The 16,757-nt window shown below is 43.6% G+C and overlaps 1 protein-coding gene across 1 annotated transcript in view; it reads left to right on the top strand.

The window, feature by feature from the left end:
• The window catches only part of KIAA2012 (KIAA2012 ortholog), a 144,879-nt gene that overhangs the window by 50,063 nt on the left and 78,059 nt on the right, over positions 1-16,757 (top strand). Inside the window, exon 12 of the mRNA XM_023542319.2 lies at positions 15,786-15,854. Coding sequence (XP_023398087.1) covers positions 15,786-15,854 — 69 coding nt within the window. The remainder of the gene's footprint in view (positions 1-15,785; positions 15,855-16,757) is intronic.

The following is a 16,757-nucleotide window of genomic DNA, read 5'->3' as shown; positions in this document are numbered from 1 at the left end:
CTTAAAAAAAGCATGGACTCAGAGCCAGGAGATTGGAGTAGCCCTGGCTTTCGTCTACATTGCCAGATAATTTTGGGTCAGTCTCTCATCCTCCCTATGTCCAAGGTTCCTCATCTGAGATGAGAGGATTGGACTACATGACTCCCTCACTGTTGGCAGCTGGAAAATTCCTTGACTATTGCTATATTTTACATCTTGTGTCCATTGCTATTGAAGTAGCCACCTAGTATATGGGTTTCCATAAACAAGAATGCTTTTGTTTCCAAATTCAGCATTAAAGAATATCCATCACCACTGGGGTTATAACATGATGTGAGTATAAAAATAACTTGGTTCTGAGTTGGCGCAAGCAGAAGTTAGACAGACGGAGACCACTGCCAGCATGGCACAGCTGGTACAGCAGCTGGAAAGCAAATATGATTCTGTTCCCCTGCTGCGCATTGTCCACTCTGTTCCAGAAGAAATAGCTCCCCTTTTGGCAATGCAAAAGTCAGAAGCAGAAAAGGAAGCATTTAGGCTTTAAATGTGTCATCACCATTGTCCATATAATGCTTCAGTCATTTCAGTATCCCCAGCACCTAGCACAGCCTCTAACACATACATAGCAGAGTCACAATAAATGTTCACTGTGAAAATCTTCCAAAAATTTGCACATTAAAGGAAGAAAGAAAGGAAAGGAGGAAGAAAGAGAGAGAGAGGAGCCAACGAGAGAGTGAGCAATGGAACTTATGTTGAATAAATGGAGACTTGCCTGCCACCTTGTCCTAATCTCATGGATGAAACATTTAATCCTTCTTGTCTCTCAAACCAGAAGGCATTCAAAGTGTGTTACTTGAATGAATGAATCAGTCAGTCATTGGCCTTTTCCCACCCTTTCCTCCATGTATAGTTGGTTGACCTTTAGTCTTGATGGTTACTAGACTACTTGGAAGGAGGGGCAGGACCTTAACTCACATCTCCTCACAAGGGTCCATAGCACAGGTCTAACTTTCTAAGGGTCTCTATTAATGGGAAAGGAGTTTGTTTTGGGGGGTTGTTTATTTGTTTGTTTGTTGTTGTTTTGAAAGTAGTATACTGAACAAATTTTTTTCTTCTTGCAAAGGATTTGTCCCAAATCACACCAAACTATTTTGCAGCTCAGTTTGTTCACATTCATCTTGATCATCACTCCTATCCTACCCCTCCAGTCTTATCTCCCACTGTATTTCCACTCACCCTTTTCTCATATCCTTGATGGTCTAAAAACACTCAGTCTTCCTTCTCTCATCTCCAAGTCTTTGCCCAGGTTGGCCCCAAATATTTAGATTAGCTTTAAGTTCCAGGCTGAAAACAAACAAACCTGTTGCCATCGAGTTGATTCTAATAGCCACCCTGTGATCGTTAAGGTTGTGTGTCAATTTGGCTAGGCCATGATTCTCAGGGTTTGGCAATTATGATGCAGTTTGGTAGTCATATGATGATGTGATCACTTCCATAATGAGATCTGATATAATGTGATCACCTCCATGATGGAATCTGTTATGAGCAGCCAATCAGATGAAAGGGAGTTTCCTTAGGTATGTGGCCTGCATCGGATATAAGTGGACATTCTGGCAAGGTTTGTGGGCTTTTGTTTGCTCTAGATGCTGCAGCTGACTCCTGTTTGTCTGATCTCCAGTTCTTGGGACTTGAGCTAGCAGCTTACCTGCAGTCTTGCTTGCCAGTCTTGGAATTTGTAGTCTTTGCAGCCTGTGAGCAAGAGCCCTGCTCTCTGACTTGCTGATCTTGGGTTCACCATCCCCTGCGGCTACGTAAATCAGGAGACGCCTCTATTCTGACCCACGTACTTAGGACATTCCAGCCTGTACATCTGCATGAGCCATTTCCTTGTATAAGTCTCTCTATATAGATATTTATATGCTTTACTGGTTTTGCTTCTCTAGAGAACCGAACGTATGACACATCCTATAGAACAGAGTAGAACTGCCCATAGGGTTTCCAAGGCTGTACTCTTTACAGAAGGAGACTGCCACATCTTTCTCCCATGGAATGGCTGGTGGGTTCGAACTGCTGACTTTTCAGTTAGCAGCCAAGTGCTTAACCACTGCACCACCACGGCTCCTTCTGGGTTAAGATCCATTTTTTCTGAGACATTTGCCTTAATAAATCCCGCTTATTTTATAGAGCCCACTTCTCTTTCTCCATCCAATTTCTGTGATTATTTTATTTATCTCCATCTGTTTTCTGTTTAGCTCTCAAATATATATATACATATTAGAGAACAAAGGTAACCTCTTATCTTTAGGATATGTCCAAGAAATGCTTGTTGATTGACTGAATGCCCCAGATGGCACAAAGGAAATTTCTTTTGGGATCGTAGTTGTTGGTAGTTTTTTTAAATGATAAAAAGTCTTGAGTAAAGGAGGAAATATGATCTGTCTGATCTTTTTGAGACTTTCAGACTCTATCAACATCTATTTGGAAATAAATTCTTAGGCAATTAGATCATGATATCTTGCTTTCAGACAGCACAGAGAAATGAATAAACCTCAAAAGGAAAAAAAAATTGAAGACTAGAGCTGGAATTTGACTCTCTTGGTCATGTCGGAATATTGCAACACTTAGAAAATTCAAAGCCTTGAGAAAAGAAAAGTTAACTTGGAAGGATACAAGGTAAAATATTGGAAATGCTCTCTAAATTGCTTAGCCTTGACTCCATATCCTTCATCTATGCTCCTAGTCATGGTGCAAACAATAGAAGTGTTCTTTCAGACAGTATTGCAAGAAGTTCTGTGAGTGTTTATGCCAACGATTCTGGTTGAAGCTTCAGGTCTCATGTAAATTTTAATTCCTGGTCTCTTTCAGGGTTTCCATTTATCGTTTGTTTTTGTCTTAAATAGGTTTTTACTCCAAAAATGCACCTTGTTCTTTGGCTCCCTTGCAAGTCTTTATTGGTGTGGTGGTTTTAAAATATATCTACAAATTCTTTCACACTCCTTCCTTCAAAAAAGGAGAGCCTAATTCTCCTCCCCCTTGAGTGTGGGCTGAACATAGTAACTCACTTCTAATGAATATAGAATATGATGGAAGTGATGATGTGTGACCTCTGAGACTGGGTCAAAAAAGGCATTGTGGCTTCCTCCTCGCTCTCTCTCGGGTTACTCACTCTGGGGAAAGCCAACTATCATATCCTGAGGCCACTCGAGCAGTCCTGTGGGGAGGTCCACGTAGCACGGAACTGAAGCCTCCTACCAATGTTGTTGTTAGGTGCCGTAGAGTCGGCGACCCTATGTGCAACAGAAGGAAACACTGCCTGATCCTGCGCCATCCTCATAATCGTTCTTATGCCACTGTGTCAGTTCATCTCATTGAGGGCCTTCCTCTTTTTCACTGACCGTGTGCTTTACCAAGCATGATGTCCAAAGTATGTGAGACAATGTCTTAGTCATCTAGTGCTGCTATAATAGAAATACCACAAGCAGATGACTTTAACAAAGAGAAATTTGTTTTCTCACAGTCTAGCAGCCTAGAAGTCCAAATTCAGGGCATCAACTCCAGAGGAAGGCTTTCTCTCTGTTGGCTCTGAAGGATGGTCCTTGTCATCAATCTTCCCCTGGACTAGGAGCTCCTCTGTACAGGAACCCTGGGTCCAGAGGACCCGCTCTACCTTCTTGGTGGTATGAGATCCCCAAATCCTGCTTGCTTCCTTTTCCTTTCATCTCTTGTAAGATAAAAGGTAGTGCAGCCCACACCCCAGGGAAACTCCCTTTACATTGGATCAGGGATGTGACCTGAGCAGGGGTGTTACATCCCACCCTCATCCTCTTTAACCACAGGCAGAGATTATGATTTATAACACACAGGAAAATCACAAAATGGAGGACAACCACACAATAGTGGGAATCGTGGCCTAACCAAGTTGACACATATTTTGGGGGACACAATTCAATCCATGACATTCCACCCTTCCGCCTTCCAAAATTCATGTCCTTGCCACATGTAAAACATATTCACCCTATCATATTATAGCAAAAGTCTTAAATCAACTCCAAGTCTAAAATCCAAAAATTCCTCTTCATCTGTGAAACCTAGAGTACAAGTTATCAGCTTCCAAAGTACAATGGCAGAACAGGCACAAATTAGACATTTCCATTACAAATAGGAGAAATTGGAGGGAAAGAAGGCATAAGAGGCACCAAGCAAGTCAGCAGAACACATTACATTAGCCCTCAAGGCTTTGAAAATAATCCTCTGTTCTCTGAGACCATTTAAACAATAGCCCTGCTCTCCAAACTCTAGGTATTGGCCATACCCTCAGCCCTGGGTTTTAGCTCTGCCTTACAGGCCCACTGGGCTGGAAACTCTGCTCCCTCAGCTTCAGGGGCACCATTCTTCTGGTCTATCAGAGTGGCGACTACACCCTTAGAAACACCAGAGGCCATGGCTCCACTCTTTGAGACCCCAGAGATCGTAGCCATACCTTTTGAGACTGAGGCAGCTCAGATTCCTTGTCTCTTCAGCTTCTGCTTCCTGGTTCCTTGGCCTCTCAGCCCCCAAGCCTCACACCCACATCTGCCCTGCTAGGGCAAGTGTGCCACAGCTCAGTAGCTCCACTGGTAAGTGCCCGGAGGCACCCCACTCCACCAGGAAGCCTCCTGCAGACAGGCACTCATCTCTCTTGCTTGTGGGTTGGCTCCAGTGCAGTCTGGTGCCAGTCTCCTGGTTTTGCTGCTGCCAGTTCACAGCTGCTTCCAGTCCTCTCCTGCTGTTTCTCACCATCTGTGCCATCTCTGGTGTTAACAGTTCTCCTCACTTCCTTCTGAGTCTTCTATCCATTCGTAGTTTCAAAACCGCTTCCACATTTTAGGTATCCTTTAGAGCAGTACCCCACTCTCTCAGTACCAAATTCTGTCTTAGGAACCCTGGGTCCAGAGGACACACTCTGCTCCCGGCACTGCCTTCTTGGTGGTATGAGATCCCCAACTCTCTGCTTGCTTCCCTTTCCTTTTACCTCTTGTAAGATAAAAGGTAGTACAGGCCACACCCCAGGGAAACTCCCTTTACATTGGCTCAGGGATGTGACCTGAGCAGGGGTGTTACATCCCACCCTCATCCTCTTTAACCACAGGCAGAGATTATGATTTATAACACATAGGAAAATCACAAAATGGAGGACAACCACACAATAGTGGGAATCATGGCCTAACCAAGTTGACACATATTTTAGGGGGACAGAATTCAATCCATGACACATAGTCTTGCCATCCTTGCTTCTAAGGAGCATCCTGGCTCTATCTCTTCCAAGATAGATTTGTTCGTTCTCTTGACAGTACGCGGTATATTCAATATTCTTCACCAACACCATAATCTGAAGTCATCAATCCTTCTTCAGTCTTCCTTATTCATTGTCTAGCTTTCACATGCATATGAGGTGATAGAAAATATCATGGCTTGGTCCAGGCACACCTTAGTCCTCAAAGTGACATCTTTGCTTTTTAACACTTTAAAGAGGTCTTTTGCAGCAGATTTGCCCAATGCAATACATCATTTGATGTCTCAACTGCTGCTTCCACGGGTGCTGATTGCAGAATCAAGTAAAATGAAATCCTTGGCAACTTCAGTCTTTTCCCCATTTATCGTGATGTTGCTTATTGGTCCAGTTGTTTTATGTTGAGGTATAATCCATACTGAAGGCTGTACTCTTTGATCTTCATCAGCAGGTGCTTCAAGTCCTCTTCACTTTCAGCAAGCAAGGCTGTGTCATCTGCATAACGTGCACGTTGTTAAGGAAGCTTCCTCCAATCCTGATGCCCCGTTTTCCCTCATATAGTCCAGCTTCTCAAATTATTTGCTCAGCATACTGATTAAATAAGTATGGTGAAAGGATACAACCCTAACACACACCTTTCCTGACTTTAAACCACGCACTATCCTCTTGTTCTGTCCAGACAACTGCCTCTTGATCTATCTACAGGTTCCTCATGAGCACAATTAAATGCTCGGGGATTCCCATTCTTTGCAACAGAATCCATAATTTGTTATGACCCACACCAATAGCCGATACGAACTTCCCAGGCTTGTGAGTTAGCCACCTTGTGAACACATCCTCCCGCTCCAGTTAAGCCTTCTGATGACTGCATTCCTGGCTAACATGTGATCGCAATTCCATGAAAGACCCTGAGCCAGAACCACTCCCAGATTCCCACAGAAACTGTGTGAGATATAATAAATGTTTATTGTTTTAAGTCACTAAGTTGGGGCAATTTGTTTTGTAGCAATAGGCAGCTAATATACTTGACACCATTTCCTGGTGATCTGCAATTAGGTAAACAGAAAAATGAAGGGTCCAAGAATATCCCCACTGGTCCCCAAACACTGATTATTAGGGGCAAACAGGTATTAAGTGGTTGACTTACCCTTCACTCTGCACATTTGTCATTTGTGATAACATTAGTTGTAGGGGTAGTAGCACAGCCATCTACTTCTTTACCCCTCTTAGCTTCAAGGACCCAAGGGTAAAAGAATCCTTTCCATGTTAAAAATCCATGGGATATTTAACAAAGTATGATTTTCCTTGAGTAGCCTGTCTCTTAGCAGCTGTTATACCTCCCTAGTGCTAATGCATGGAGGTTTAAAGGAGGGAAGTTCTTTAGATCAGCAGTGTGAGGATGAAGAAAGAGCTCTGGACTTAATGTCCAAGTCTTGGGTTCCAGATCTGTGAGTTCTGTGATCATAGGCAAATAACTTCATGGCTTGGGACCTCAGCTTCCTCAAGTGGAAAGAGGAGTTAGGATTAGATCCAAACCCCCAGTACATGTCCATAGGACTCCAATTCCTCGGAAGGCTAATATACATTACCTAAAAAAGAACAGGTTCTGAGGTCAAATAGGTTTGGGAACCAGTAGGCTAAAATTAAGTTGATTCTTTACTGCAGGACTTCACAGAGCCTTTAATATGCTAACATAATTATGACTCTTCGAGTTGAAGGTGTGCATTATTTCCCAAACTTATTTGATCACTGAATATTTTAAGCAAGGCATCTTGTGGATTAAATGACTTTTCGAACACACTTTGGAAAATGCTAAACTAGATGATTTCTAAGGCTCCTTCTAACTCTAACGCTCTATGGTTCTAAATATGCCACTTTCTTCAAGAGGACTCTCTCAATAGGGCAGTTCTATTGTCTAAATCTAAAGCAGGATCTCAGTCACTCGATACTTTATGATTTCTCTTATTTTCATCCTCCAAACATCAGTTCTGAACCGTAGGGCCCACAGTCCATCTATCTCTGGGTGGGAAGAAGTAGAGAAAGATAGGAAGAGACCCTTGTGGCAGTAATTTACATTTTCCCTTTGCCCAATCAGTGCTTGTTAATGATCCATAAGAAATAATGTTGGCAGAGTCCTGGTGAGCTCAGGTCAAATGTTTGAATAAAGGAAAACATGGCTCCTATGCTGGATATGGCGGATTGGCATCTCCTTCCAGTGGCCCTTCCCACACTGCAGAGGCTAGAAGGCTAAAAACTACATTTCCCAGATAACCTTTGGAGCTAGGGAGCTGGATGCAAATTAGGTTTCTACCAGTTAGATGTACTTGCATAAGATTTGCAGGGCAGTAGTGAGGTTGAGGCAACTCCTGAAACTTTTGGCTGCTTATGTTGTCAAGCAAGTTCACAAAGACTGAGCATGTCAAGAGGTAATTGCTGCAGTAACTTTTTAAGCACTAATTCTCTATAGTAAGTCCATTTCTTTTTAAAATATCTGGGTTTACATTCTGACGTGCTCCCCTTAAAGAAATTACGGAAGATTCCCATCAGGCTCAGCGTAGTGCAATTCTGGGTTTATCAGCTGTACAATGCTGAGTGCTCTGGGAGGGGCAGGCTATGGGAGCTGTGTTTCTCCAGGACTTCAGATAAAAGCAGGGTTCTTTTCTTCACTGTTGTGAAAGCAACAAGGCCTCAGCAACCTACACTGGAGGGTGTTCCCATAGCCACAAGCAGAGAGGGCTAGAAAACACTACAGACTCTCCTTTTCCTTGACAAAAACCCCTTATGATTACCATAAGCACAAAGACTCCTCTATGTCATAACTTGGCTGAAAATGTCGAATCACCACCACTTTACTGGATTCCAAAGAAGAGAAAACATTCAAAAATAATAGTTTGCTCTGAACTCACTGAAAATTCTTTTTTTTTTTAAGAAAATATTCAACAGGAAGTACTGAAGAATATTTAACTCATCTTTATTTTTACATACTTCTTATTTCTTATAGAGCCTGTGAAGTTATGGATACCACCTCCCTTACATTTGTTCTGTCTCAGGGAACCAAGAGTCAGGAGGGAACTTAGGCATCATTTTCATCAGTGTTTAGGCAGAGAAAGCATTTTATCGGACTCTTGCTTAAGAGTCTAATAGGTAAAACAGATAAAATTTGAGCTGCCCTGGCTTTAGTGGGGATGGGGTCTCTGAATGTGTCCCCACCAACTTCCCCACAGCCCAGCTAACCCTTTTCCTCCTAAGATGGTTGCTGGGTGGGGAGGCAAGCAGAGGAGGGTGGTCTCTGCAGAGCCACTAGAGCTATGAGACCACAGTTTGAAAACCCTCTCATTTTATGAGGAAGGAAATTGAGCCCCAAAGAGGTGTGGTGAATTGTTCAAAGTCACACAGTTTCTAAGTGGCAAATGCAAGGCTTGAACCCAGATGTTCCTGCACCTGCATCCAGTTAGGTCAAAGTTCTTCCTACTGAATCACACTGCCTCTAGTCCCTCTTGTCAAAGTTTCTGGACTTCAAGAACCACCTTCATTGTGACCCCTTCCTTGACCACCTCAGGCCACATTGATTGCTACCTTCCCAGGTTCCGCTCATTTTTTCTGCCTGGACCTCAGACCAGCCACTTCCTCCCTTGTATCTTTTTTGCTCTGGTTATTCTTTTTACCTAGCTTTGAAATTCCTTGTGAACAGATCCCCCTCATTTACTTCTGAATATCTCAGAGAACACAGTAGGGTCTTCCCAGAACATCACCCATAAATATTGATTGAAACTGTGAATAGCAGAGACATTGTTTCCCAATATCCATTCCTCCATTATTCCTTTTATTGATGGAATCCCCCACCCTGAATTTTAGCAGAACATGTGGCTGCCTAGCTAGAGACCATAGTCCCTAGCCTCTCTTGCAGCTAGGTATGGCCAAGTTTGGGCTAAGAGAATGTGAATGGAAGTAATGTGTACAACTCCCAAGGCATTTTCTTAAAAGGAAACTACTTGCCCTCTTCTTCCTCTTTCCCTCTTGGACTTGGTTGTGGTGGTGAAATAGCTTCAACAACGTGGAAGAGCATAACACTCTGTGGGATGGTAGAACAACAAGATAGGAGAAACCAGGATATTCAGACAACTTTAAATGGCAGAGCTACTTCAGTCTGCCTGCTTACCACTGGACTCATGCGAATGGGAAATAAATGTTTATTGGGGTCTCTGTTACAAGCTTACCTTGTGTCTTAGCTAATATAATACAACTAAAATACTTGCCCAACCTACTTCATGTTGCTTTGCAAAACTCAAACCACCTCATACTTGCACTTCACCATGTAAAGTATTAAGTGAAATCCCAATATGAAATAGCATTGGACCTAAAGGATAGAAGACCTATTATGTAATTGTTTGGCTCCTTTGACAAAACGTGCTGAACACCTTCCATGTGCAAGGGACATGGAAGGGTGTTAATACTGAGAGTGAACACTGTTAGACATTGTGCTACATATGCGATCTCATTCCATCATGACAATAATCCCAGGAAGTGAGTATTTTCATTCACCTATTGTAGATGAAGGTCCCTGAGTGCTGAAAACAGTTTGTGCTCAGCTACTAATGAAATGGTTGGCAGTTCAAACCCACCCAATGGTGTCATGGAAGAAAGGCCTAGCGATCTGCTTCTGTAAAGATTACAGCCAAGAAAACCCTATGGAGCTCAGTTCTACTCTGTAACCATGGGGTCACCATGAGTCGGAATCGACTTGACAGCAACTGGGGTTTTTGTTTTTGCTTTTTTGTGCATGTGTTGTTTATCATAGATGAGGAAATTCAAACACAGAGAGGATAAGGCCCTTGTGCAAATTGATTACACCTGGTAAGCAACAGCCCTAGGCTTGGTTCCCAGGCCTGTCTGTCCCAGAGAGTGTGCTCTGCTCACCCCACTTCTTAGGCTCAACACCAGGGATCATGGCTCCTGTCCTCAAGAACCTCACAGTCTATGTGAAGGAAAATACACAAGCAACTAACTCTACCACAAGCCAGAATGAAATGTGTGCTTAGTATAGGCCTGAGCAGCAAGATTCAGGGTGTTCAAGGAAAGAAGAATTAATTCTAATCTAGGGAGCTGGGAAGGGTTTCTCAGAGGAATCCCCATTTGCACCAACCTTTGAGAAATTAGAAGAAGGGAATAAACAGAGAAGAGGAGGGAAAGACACGCAGCTGAGGGGCCAGCGTGGGAACAAAGGCAAAAAGTAGGAAAGTAGAGTACGTTTGGGAAATGATGAGTAGCCCAGTGTGAATGGACTGTGGAGGGCCTTAATGGGGGAGATGGGGCAGAAAGGCAGCCCAGGCCAGACCTGGGAAGGCCTTGTATGTCAGGACAGAGGATAGAGCTGCTTTTTAGGCAACAAGGAATGAAAGAAGATGTTTGAGGAAGGGAGCGTGCAACCCAGTATGTGTGCCAGCATGAATGAACTGGCAAGAGGAAAGGCACGGGGCTCAGTTAGGAGGCTGCTGGAATCATCCAGAGGCTGCTGAGGAGAATGTGGAAGGAAGACAGTGAGCAAATTAAAAAGACACCTCAAAGGGAAGATCCCAAGGGCTGCCAAGTGGACGTGGAAATCTTGACCGAGGAACCAGAGACAAGCTTGTTTGCAGAGTCTCCGTTTCAGTCTTTGCAAAATTGGCTGCAACTCTCATCTATAATTCTCTACTCAAATGATCTTTTTTCTGTTTTCACTTTCAGCTAAGAGGATTACTTCAGGGTGTGTATATATGTGTGTCTCATGTATTGTAATTAAGATAAAACAACATTTAAGGCCCTGGAGCCCAGTTACCCTGAGAGAGCATACACAGGGCCATGGACCTCTCCCACGTGGCACTCAGCTTCATTGGCCCCCCTCCTTTTAAGCTGAACTCCCACAAGCACAGATAAAAAATAAATTCCACTGCCATGTGCCTCTCAGCTCTTCTGCAATGCAATGTGTCTGTTTTCTGGTTTATGCACTCAGGGGGAAGTGGTTGAGTTTCCTAGCAGACGACTGTGGTAAACAGTAAGAGTCCTGAGGAAAGCCCTAATAGCAAAGAGACGTGAGGCAAAGGGCAAGGCAGTAAGCCGTGATGGAAAGTGTTCAAGTAACCCGCGGGTACCTTCTTACCCCAACACACACTGAAGTTTCTCTTGCATGATTGTTTTAGCCTCTTTTTCCCTTTCAACCACCAACCACTCAACTCTTTGAGGGAAAATTAACATTCATTATGCAATTTATCTCTCTCCTTTTAATCCAGAGTGTCTGTCTCCAAGGTCCCTACTCAATAATTAATGTTTGTTCTCATTTCCCATTCTCCAGAGCATCTATTCTCAAACCGTAGGGTCAACAATTAACACTAATTATGGTTTTCCTCTCTCCAGTGGTGGGTCTCAGAATCCCTAGTTGCTCTGCTAGGTCTAAATCATCTGCATGCATGCGGCTGTGTGTGTGCGTGTGGCTGTGCGTGTGTGTGCAGCTGCGTGTGTGCGTGTGGCTGTATGTGTGCATGCAGCTGTGTGTGTACCTGTGGCTATCTGTGTACGTGCGGCTGCGTCTGTGCATGTGGCTATGTGTGTGTGCATGCAGCTGCATGTGTACGTGTGGCTGTGTGTGTATGTGTGGCTGTGTGTGCATGTGGCTGTGTGTGTACGTGCGGCTGCGTGTGTGCATGTGGCTATGTGTGTGTGCATGAGGTTATGTGTGTGCATGTGGCTATGTGTGTGTGCATGTGGTTATGTGTGTGCATGTGGCTATGTGTGTGCATGTGGCTATGTGTGTGTGCGTGTGGTTATGTGTGTGTGCATGCAGCTGCATGTGTATGTGTGGCTGTGTGGGTATGTGCGGCTGTGTGTGTGCATGTGGCTGTGTGTGTGGCTGCGTGTGTGCGTGTGGCTGTGTGTATATGTGTGGCTATCTGTGTACGTGTGGCTGCATGTGTGCATGTGGCTATGTGTGTGTGCATGCGGCTGCGCGTGTATGTGTGTATGTGGAGCTGTGTGTGTGCATGTGGCTGTGTGTGTGCATGTGGCTGTGTGTGTATGTGTGGCTGTGTGTGCATGGTTGTATGTGTGCATGTGGCTGTGTGTGTGTGTGGCTGCATGTGTGTCTGTGGCTGCATGTGTGCATGTGGCTGTGTGCGTGGTTGTATGTGTGCATGTGGCTACATGTGTGCATGTGGCTGCATGTGTGCGTGTGGCTATGTATGTGCATGTGGCTGCGTGTGTGTCTGTGGCTGCGTGTGTGTGTGGCTGTGTGTGTGCATGTGGCAGTGTGTGTGCGTGTGCCTGTTTGTGTGTGGCTGTGTGTATATGTGGCTGTGTGTGTGTGGCTGTGTGTGTGCGCATGGCTGTGAATGTACATGTGGCTGCATGTGTGTGTGTGGCTGTATGTGTGGCTGCATGTGGTTGTGTGTGTGCATGTGGCTGCATATGTGCATGTGGCTGTGTGCTTGTGGCTGCGTGTGTGCGTGTGGCTGTGTGTGTGGCTGCCTGTGTGCATGCCACAATAGAAACACATCTAGGAGTGGGCTTTTCCAAGCCCACCACAATTCAGCAAATCAATAAAGCCCATTCTTTTTTTGGCAACCTCTCTAGTATATTTATTATCAGTAACGAGACAAGGAAGGAAATTGTAAAGAGGATTTGGAAATTAGTTTGGGTGGGCATTTAGACTGGAAGATCTGTAAATCTTTTCCAGTTTGAATTTTTTAGGATTCACTTTGATTTTTTCCTCCCTATCTATCTCTCTTTCTCTTTTTTCTCTTTCTCTCTCTTACATACACACACACACACAATTTTCCTTTAAAAACTTTTCTTCCTCTCCTCAGAAAGTTAAATAGAGATTTACCCTACATGACCTAGCAGTTTCATTCCTAGGTATATGCCCAAAGACTTCAAAGCAGGGACTTAAACAGATACATGGACATCAGTGTTCACTGCAGCACTATTCACAATAGCCGAAAGGTAGTAAGAACCCCAGCGTCGATCAACAGATGAAGGGACAAACAAGATGTGGTACATGCATACAATGGAGTATTATTTAGTCATAAAGAGGGACAAAATTCTGATACATGCTACAACATGGATGAACCTTGAAAACATTATGCTGAAAAAAAAAAACCTGCTGAGTGAAATAAATCAGATACAAAAGAACAAACATGATATGATTCTACTTATATAAAATATCTAGAATAGGCAAATACATTGAGACAGAAAATAGATTAGTGATGACCAGGGGTTGGGGAAAGGAGGGTATGGGAAATTATTGCTTCAGGGATACTGAGTTTCTGTTTGGGGTGGTGAAAAACTTTTGGAAATAAACAGTGATAATGGTTGTACAACAAGGTGAATGTAATTAATGTCACTGAACTGTACACTTAAAAATGGTTAAAATGGCAATTTTTTTTAATTGTGCTTTTGTTGAAAGCTTACAGAGCAAAATTAGTTTCTCATTAAACAATTAATACACATATTGTTTTGTTACATTGGTTGCCAACCCCTCGACACGTCAACACTCTCCCCTTCTCAACCTTGGGTTCCCATTTCCATTCATCCAGCTTTCCCTTCCTCTCCTGTCTTCTTGTCCTTGTCCCCAGGCTGGTGTGCCCATTTAGTCTCGCATACATGGTTGAACTATGTGTGTTATTGTTTGTTTTATAGGCCTGTATAATCTTTGGCTGAAGGGTGCACCTCAGGAGCGACTTTAGTACTGAGTTAAGAGGGTGTCCAGGGCCCATATTGTCAGGGTTTCTTCAGTCTCCGTCAGACCAGTAAGTCTAGTCTTTTTTTTTTTTTTTTTTTTTGGTGAGTTAGAACTTTGTTCTACGTTTTTCTCCAGCTCTGACTGGGACCCTCTGTTGTGATCCCTGTCAGAGCAGTCAGTGGTGGTAGCCACTAGTTGTGCTGGACTCAGTCCGGTGGAGGCTGTGGTAGTTGTTGTTCATTAGTCTTTGGACTAGTCTTTCCCTTGTGCCTTTGGTTTTCTTCATTCTCCCTTGCTCCAGATGGGGTGGGACCAGTAGACATATCTCAGACTGCTGCTCACAAGCTTTTAAGACCCCGAATGCTATTCCCCCAAGCAGGATGTAGAACATGTTATGCCAATTGAGCTAGATGTCCCCCGAGACCATGGTCCCCAGCCCTTAGCCCAGTAACTCGGTCCCTCAAGAAGTTTGAATGTGTCTATGACTTTTTTTTTCCTACGACTTTGCCTTGGTCAAGTTGTGCTGACTTCCCCAGTATTGTGTACTGTCTTACCCTTCACCAAAGTTACCGCTTATCTTTTGTAAAAAAAAAAAAAACCTTCGCCGTTGGAGTTGATTCCAACTTATAGTGATCCAATAGGACAGAGTGGAACTGTCCCATAGAGTTTCCAAGGGCTCCTGGTGGATTCGAACTGCAGACCTTTTGGTTAGCAGCCATAGCACTTAACCACTATGCCACCAGAGTTTCTTTTGTCTAGTTAGTGTTTTCCTCTCCCTGCCCCTTCTCTCCCTCATAACCATCAAAGATTGTTTCTTTCTGTGTGTAAACCTTTTCATGAGTTTGTACAATAGTGGTCTCATACAGTATTTGTCCTTTTGTGATTGACTTATTTCACTCAGCATAATGTCCTCCAAATTCATTTATGTTGTGAGATGTTTCACAGATTCATCATTGTTCTTTATCTTTGCATAGTATTCCAATGTGTGTATGTACCATAGTTTTTGTTTATCCATTCATCTGTTGATGGGCACTTAGATTGTTCTCATCTTTTTGCTATTGTGAAAATGGCAAATTTTTTGTTATATATTTTACCACAATGAGCTTTTTAAAAATTCCTCCTCCATTTAGGATACACTTAGGAACCTACCTTTGTTATCTATTATCTCTTCCTTAGCTATCTTTTTCAGGTCTGTCATCCTAATCCTCTTTAGCCATTCAAACAGCCTTGTTTTAACTAGTTTTCATTTTAACTGACAAGGACAGCTAGAATAATTCTCAGCCAAGGTGGCTCTAACAGAACACAAAAAAAAAGTCATCAGGGGCTGTGAAAAAGCCTGTCTGTCCTTTTGGCTAGAATCAGATGGGCTGGATTCCCTCCTGTCCCCCCTGGTCCAGCCCTCATGTTGGTGCTACAGCTGGAAACCGGGGCTCCTCAAGCTTGGCTGTCATCCCCCTGTTGCTGCACGCGCTGGGGCCTCACCCCACATCTGCTCTTCAAATCTGGGCATCTCCTCACAGCGTATGTCAAACATTAACTGTTTCAAAGTTTTCCTCTCAGAATTTTAGCATCATGATCCCTGTAGGGTTTTGCCTTTAAACATCTTGCATAAAAACATTATTTTCCTCAGTGTTTCTTAATCCTACATCGACCTTCTCTCATGGCAGTGTCTATGGGTTTTCAAAACCACCCAATGCATTATGAAGTTTTAAGCATCAAGGCATTCCACCTAGGGTTTGTCCCTGTCTTGGTGTAAGGAAAATAGTTTTGTTTTTTTTTTTAAAAGAATTTTTCACACTTTCCCATAAAATTCTTATTGTTTTTCAGCTTCTGAATCTGTCAGTTCAAATGTCAGCCATGAAAAGGAAGGGTCTAGTACTCAATACTTTCTAAAAAGTAAGTCCTCCTCCAAAAGTCACCTGTACTTCTCCTCTATGTTATTTGACTAATGGGTATGTTATTTCATACTTGTTGTTGCTGGGTGCCATCGAGTCAGTTCCGACTCATAGCAACCCCATGTGACAGAGCAGAACTGCCCCATAGGATTTTCTAGGCTGTAAATTTTTTTTTTTTTAATCTTTGTGGAAGCAAACTGCTAGGCCTTTCTCCTGAAGAGCTGCTGGACGAGTTCAAACTACCAACCTTTTGGTTAGCAGCCAAGCACTTACCTGTTACAACACCAGGGCTCCTTATTTCATACATAGACCTCCGTAAACACACGATTTTCCCTAAATATACCAATAAGTAGGAAAAAGTTTTCACTTCTTGGCGAGCCTGTGAAGGGTGATGTCTTCATGAGTCACGCATGAGCATCCTGCGTGCTGTGATCTGAGTGCAAATATTAGAGAGAAGTCGATGGAACCAAGTGCTTGCTCTTTGCTGGTCCAGGAAAAGGTATGGTGCAGGAACGTCCTGTGGGTTCTGCAGGCTGTGCATCACACAGTTCACACTACAATGAGGTGGACATTACATTTAAGTGCCCCCTAGAGTTGCTGTGGGGCAGTTCTACCCTGTCCTGTAGGGTCGCTATGAGTCAGAATTGACTCAACGGCAGTGGGTGTAGGTTTTTTTGTTAGAGTTGTGCAAAGGAGCACTGGTGGTACAGTGGTTAGGCATTTGGCTGCTAAGTGAAAGGTCTGTGGTTCTGACCCACCAGCTGCTCTATGGGAGAATGATGCGGCAGTCTGCTTCCATAATAATTACAGCCTTGGAAACCCTGTGGGGCAGTTCTACTCTGTCCCGTAGGGTTGCTATGACTCAGAAGTGACACAACGGCAATGGATAAAGTCGTGCACAGCT

The sequence above is a fragment of the Loxodonta africana genome, chromosome 6 (assembly GCF_030014295.1).
Source record: "Loxodonta africana isolate mLoxAfr1 chromosome 6, mLoxAfr1.hap2, whole genome shotgun sequence".
Classification (NCBI taxonomy): Eukaryota; Metazoa; Chordata; class Mammalia; order Proboscidea; family Elephantidae; genus Loxodonta; species Loxodonta africana.
Note: the sequence above shows the minus strand (reverse complement) of the source record. Positions and strands in the feature narration are given on the sequence as shown.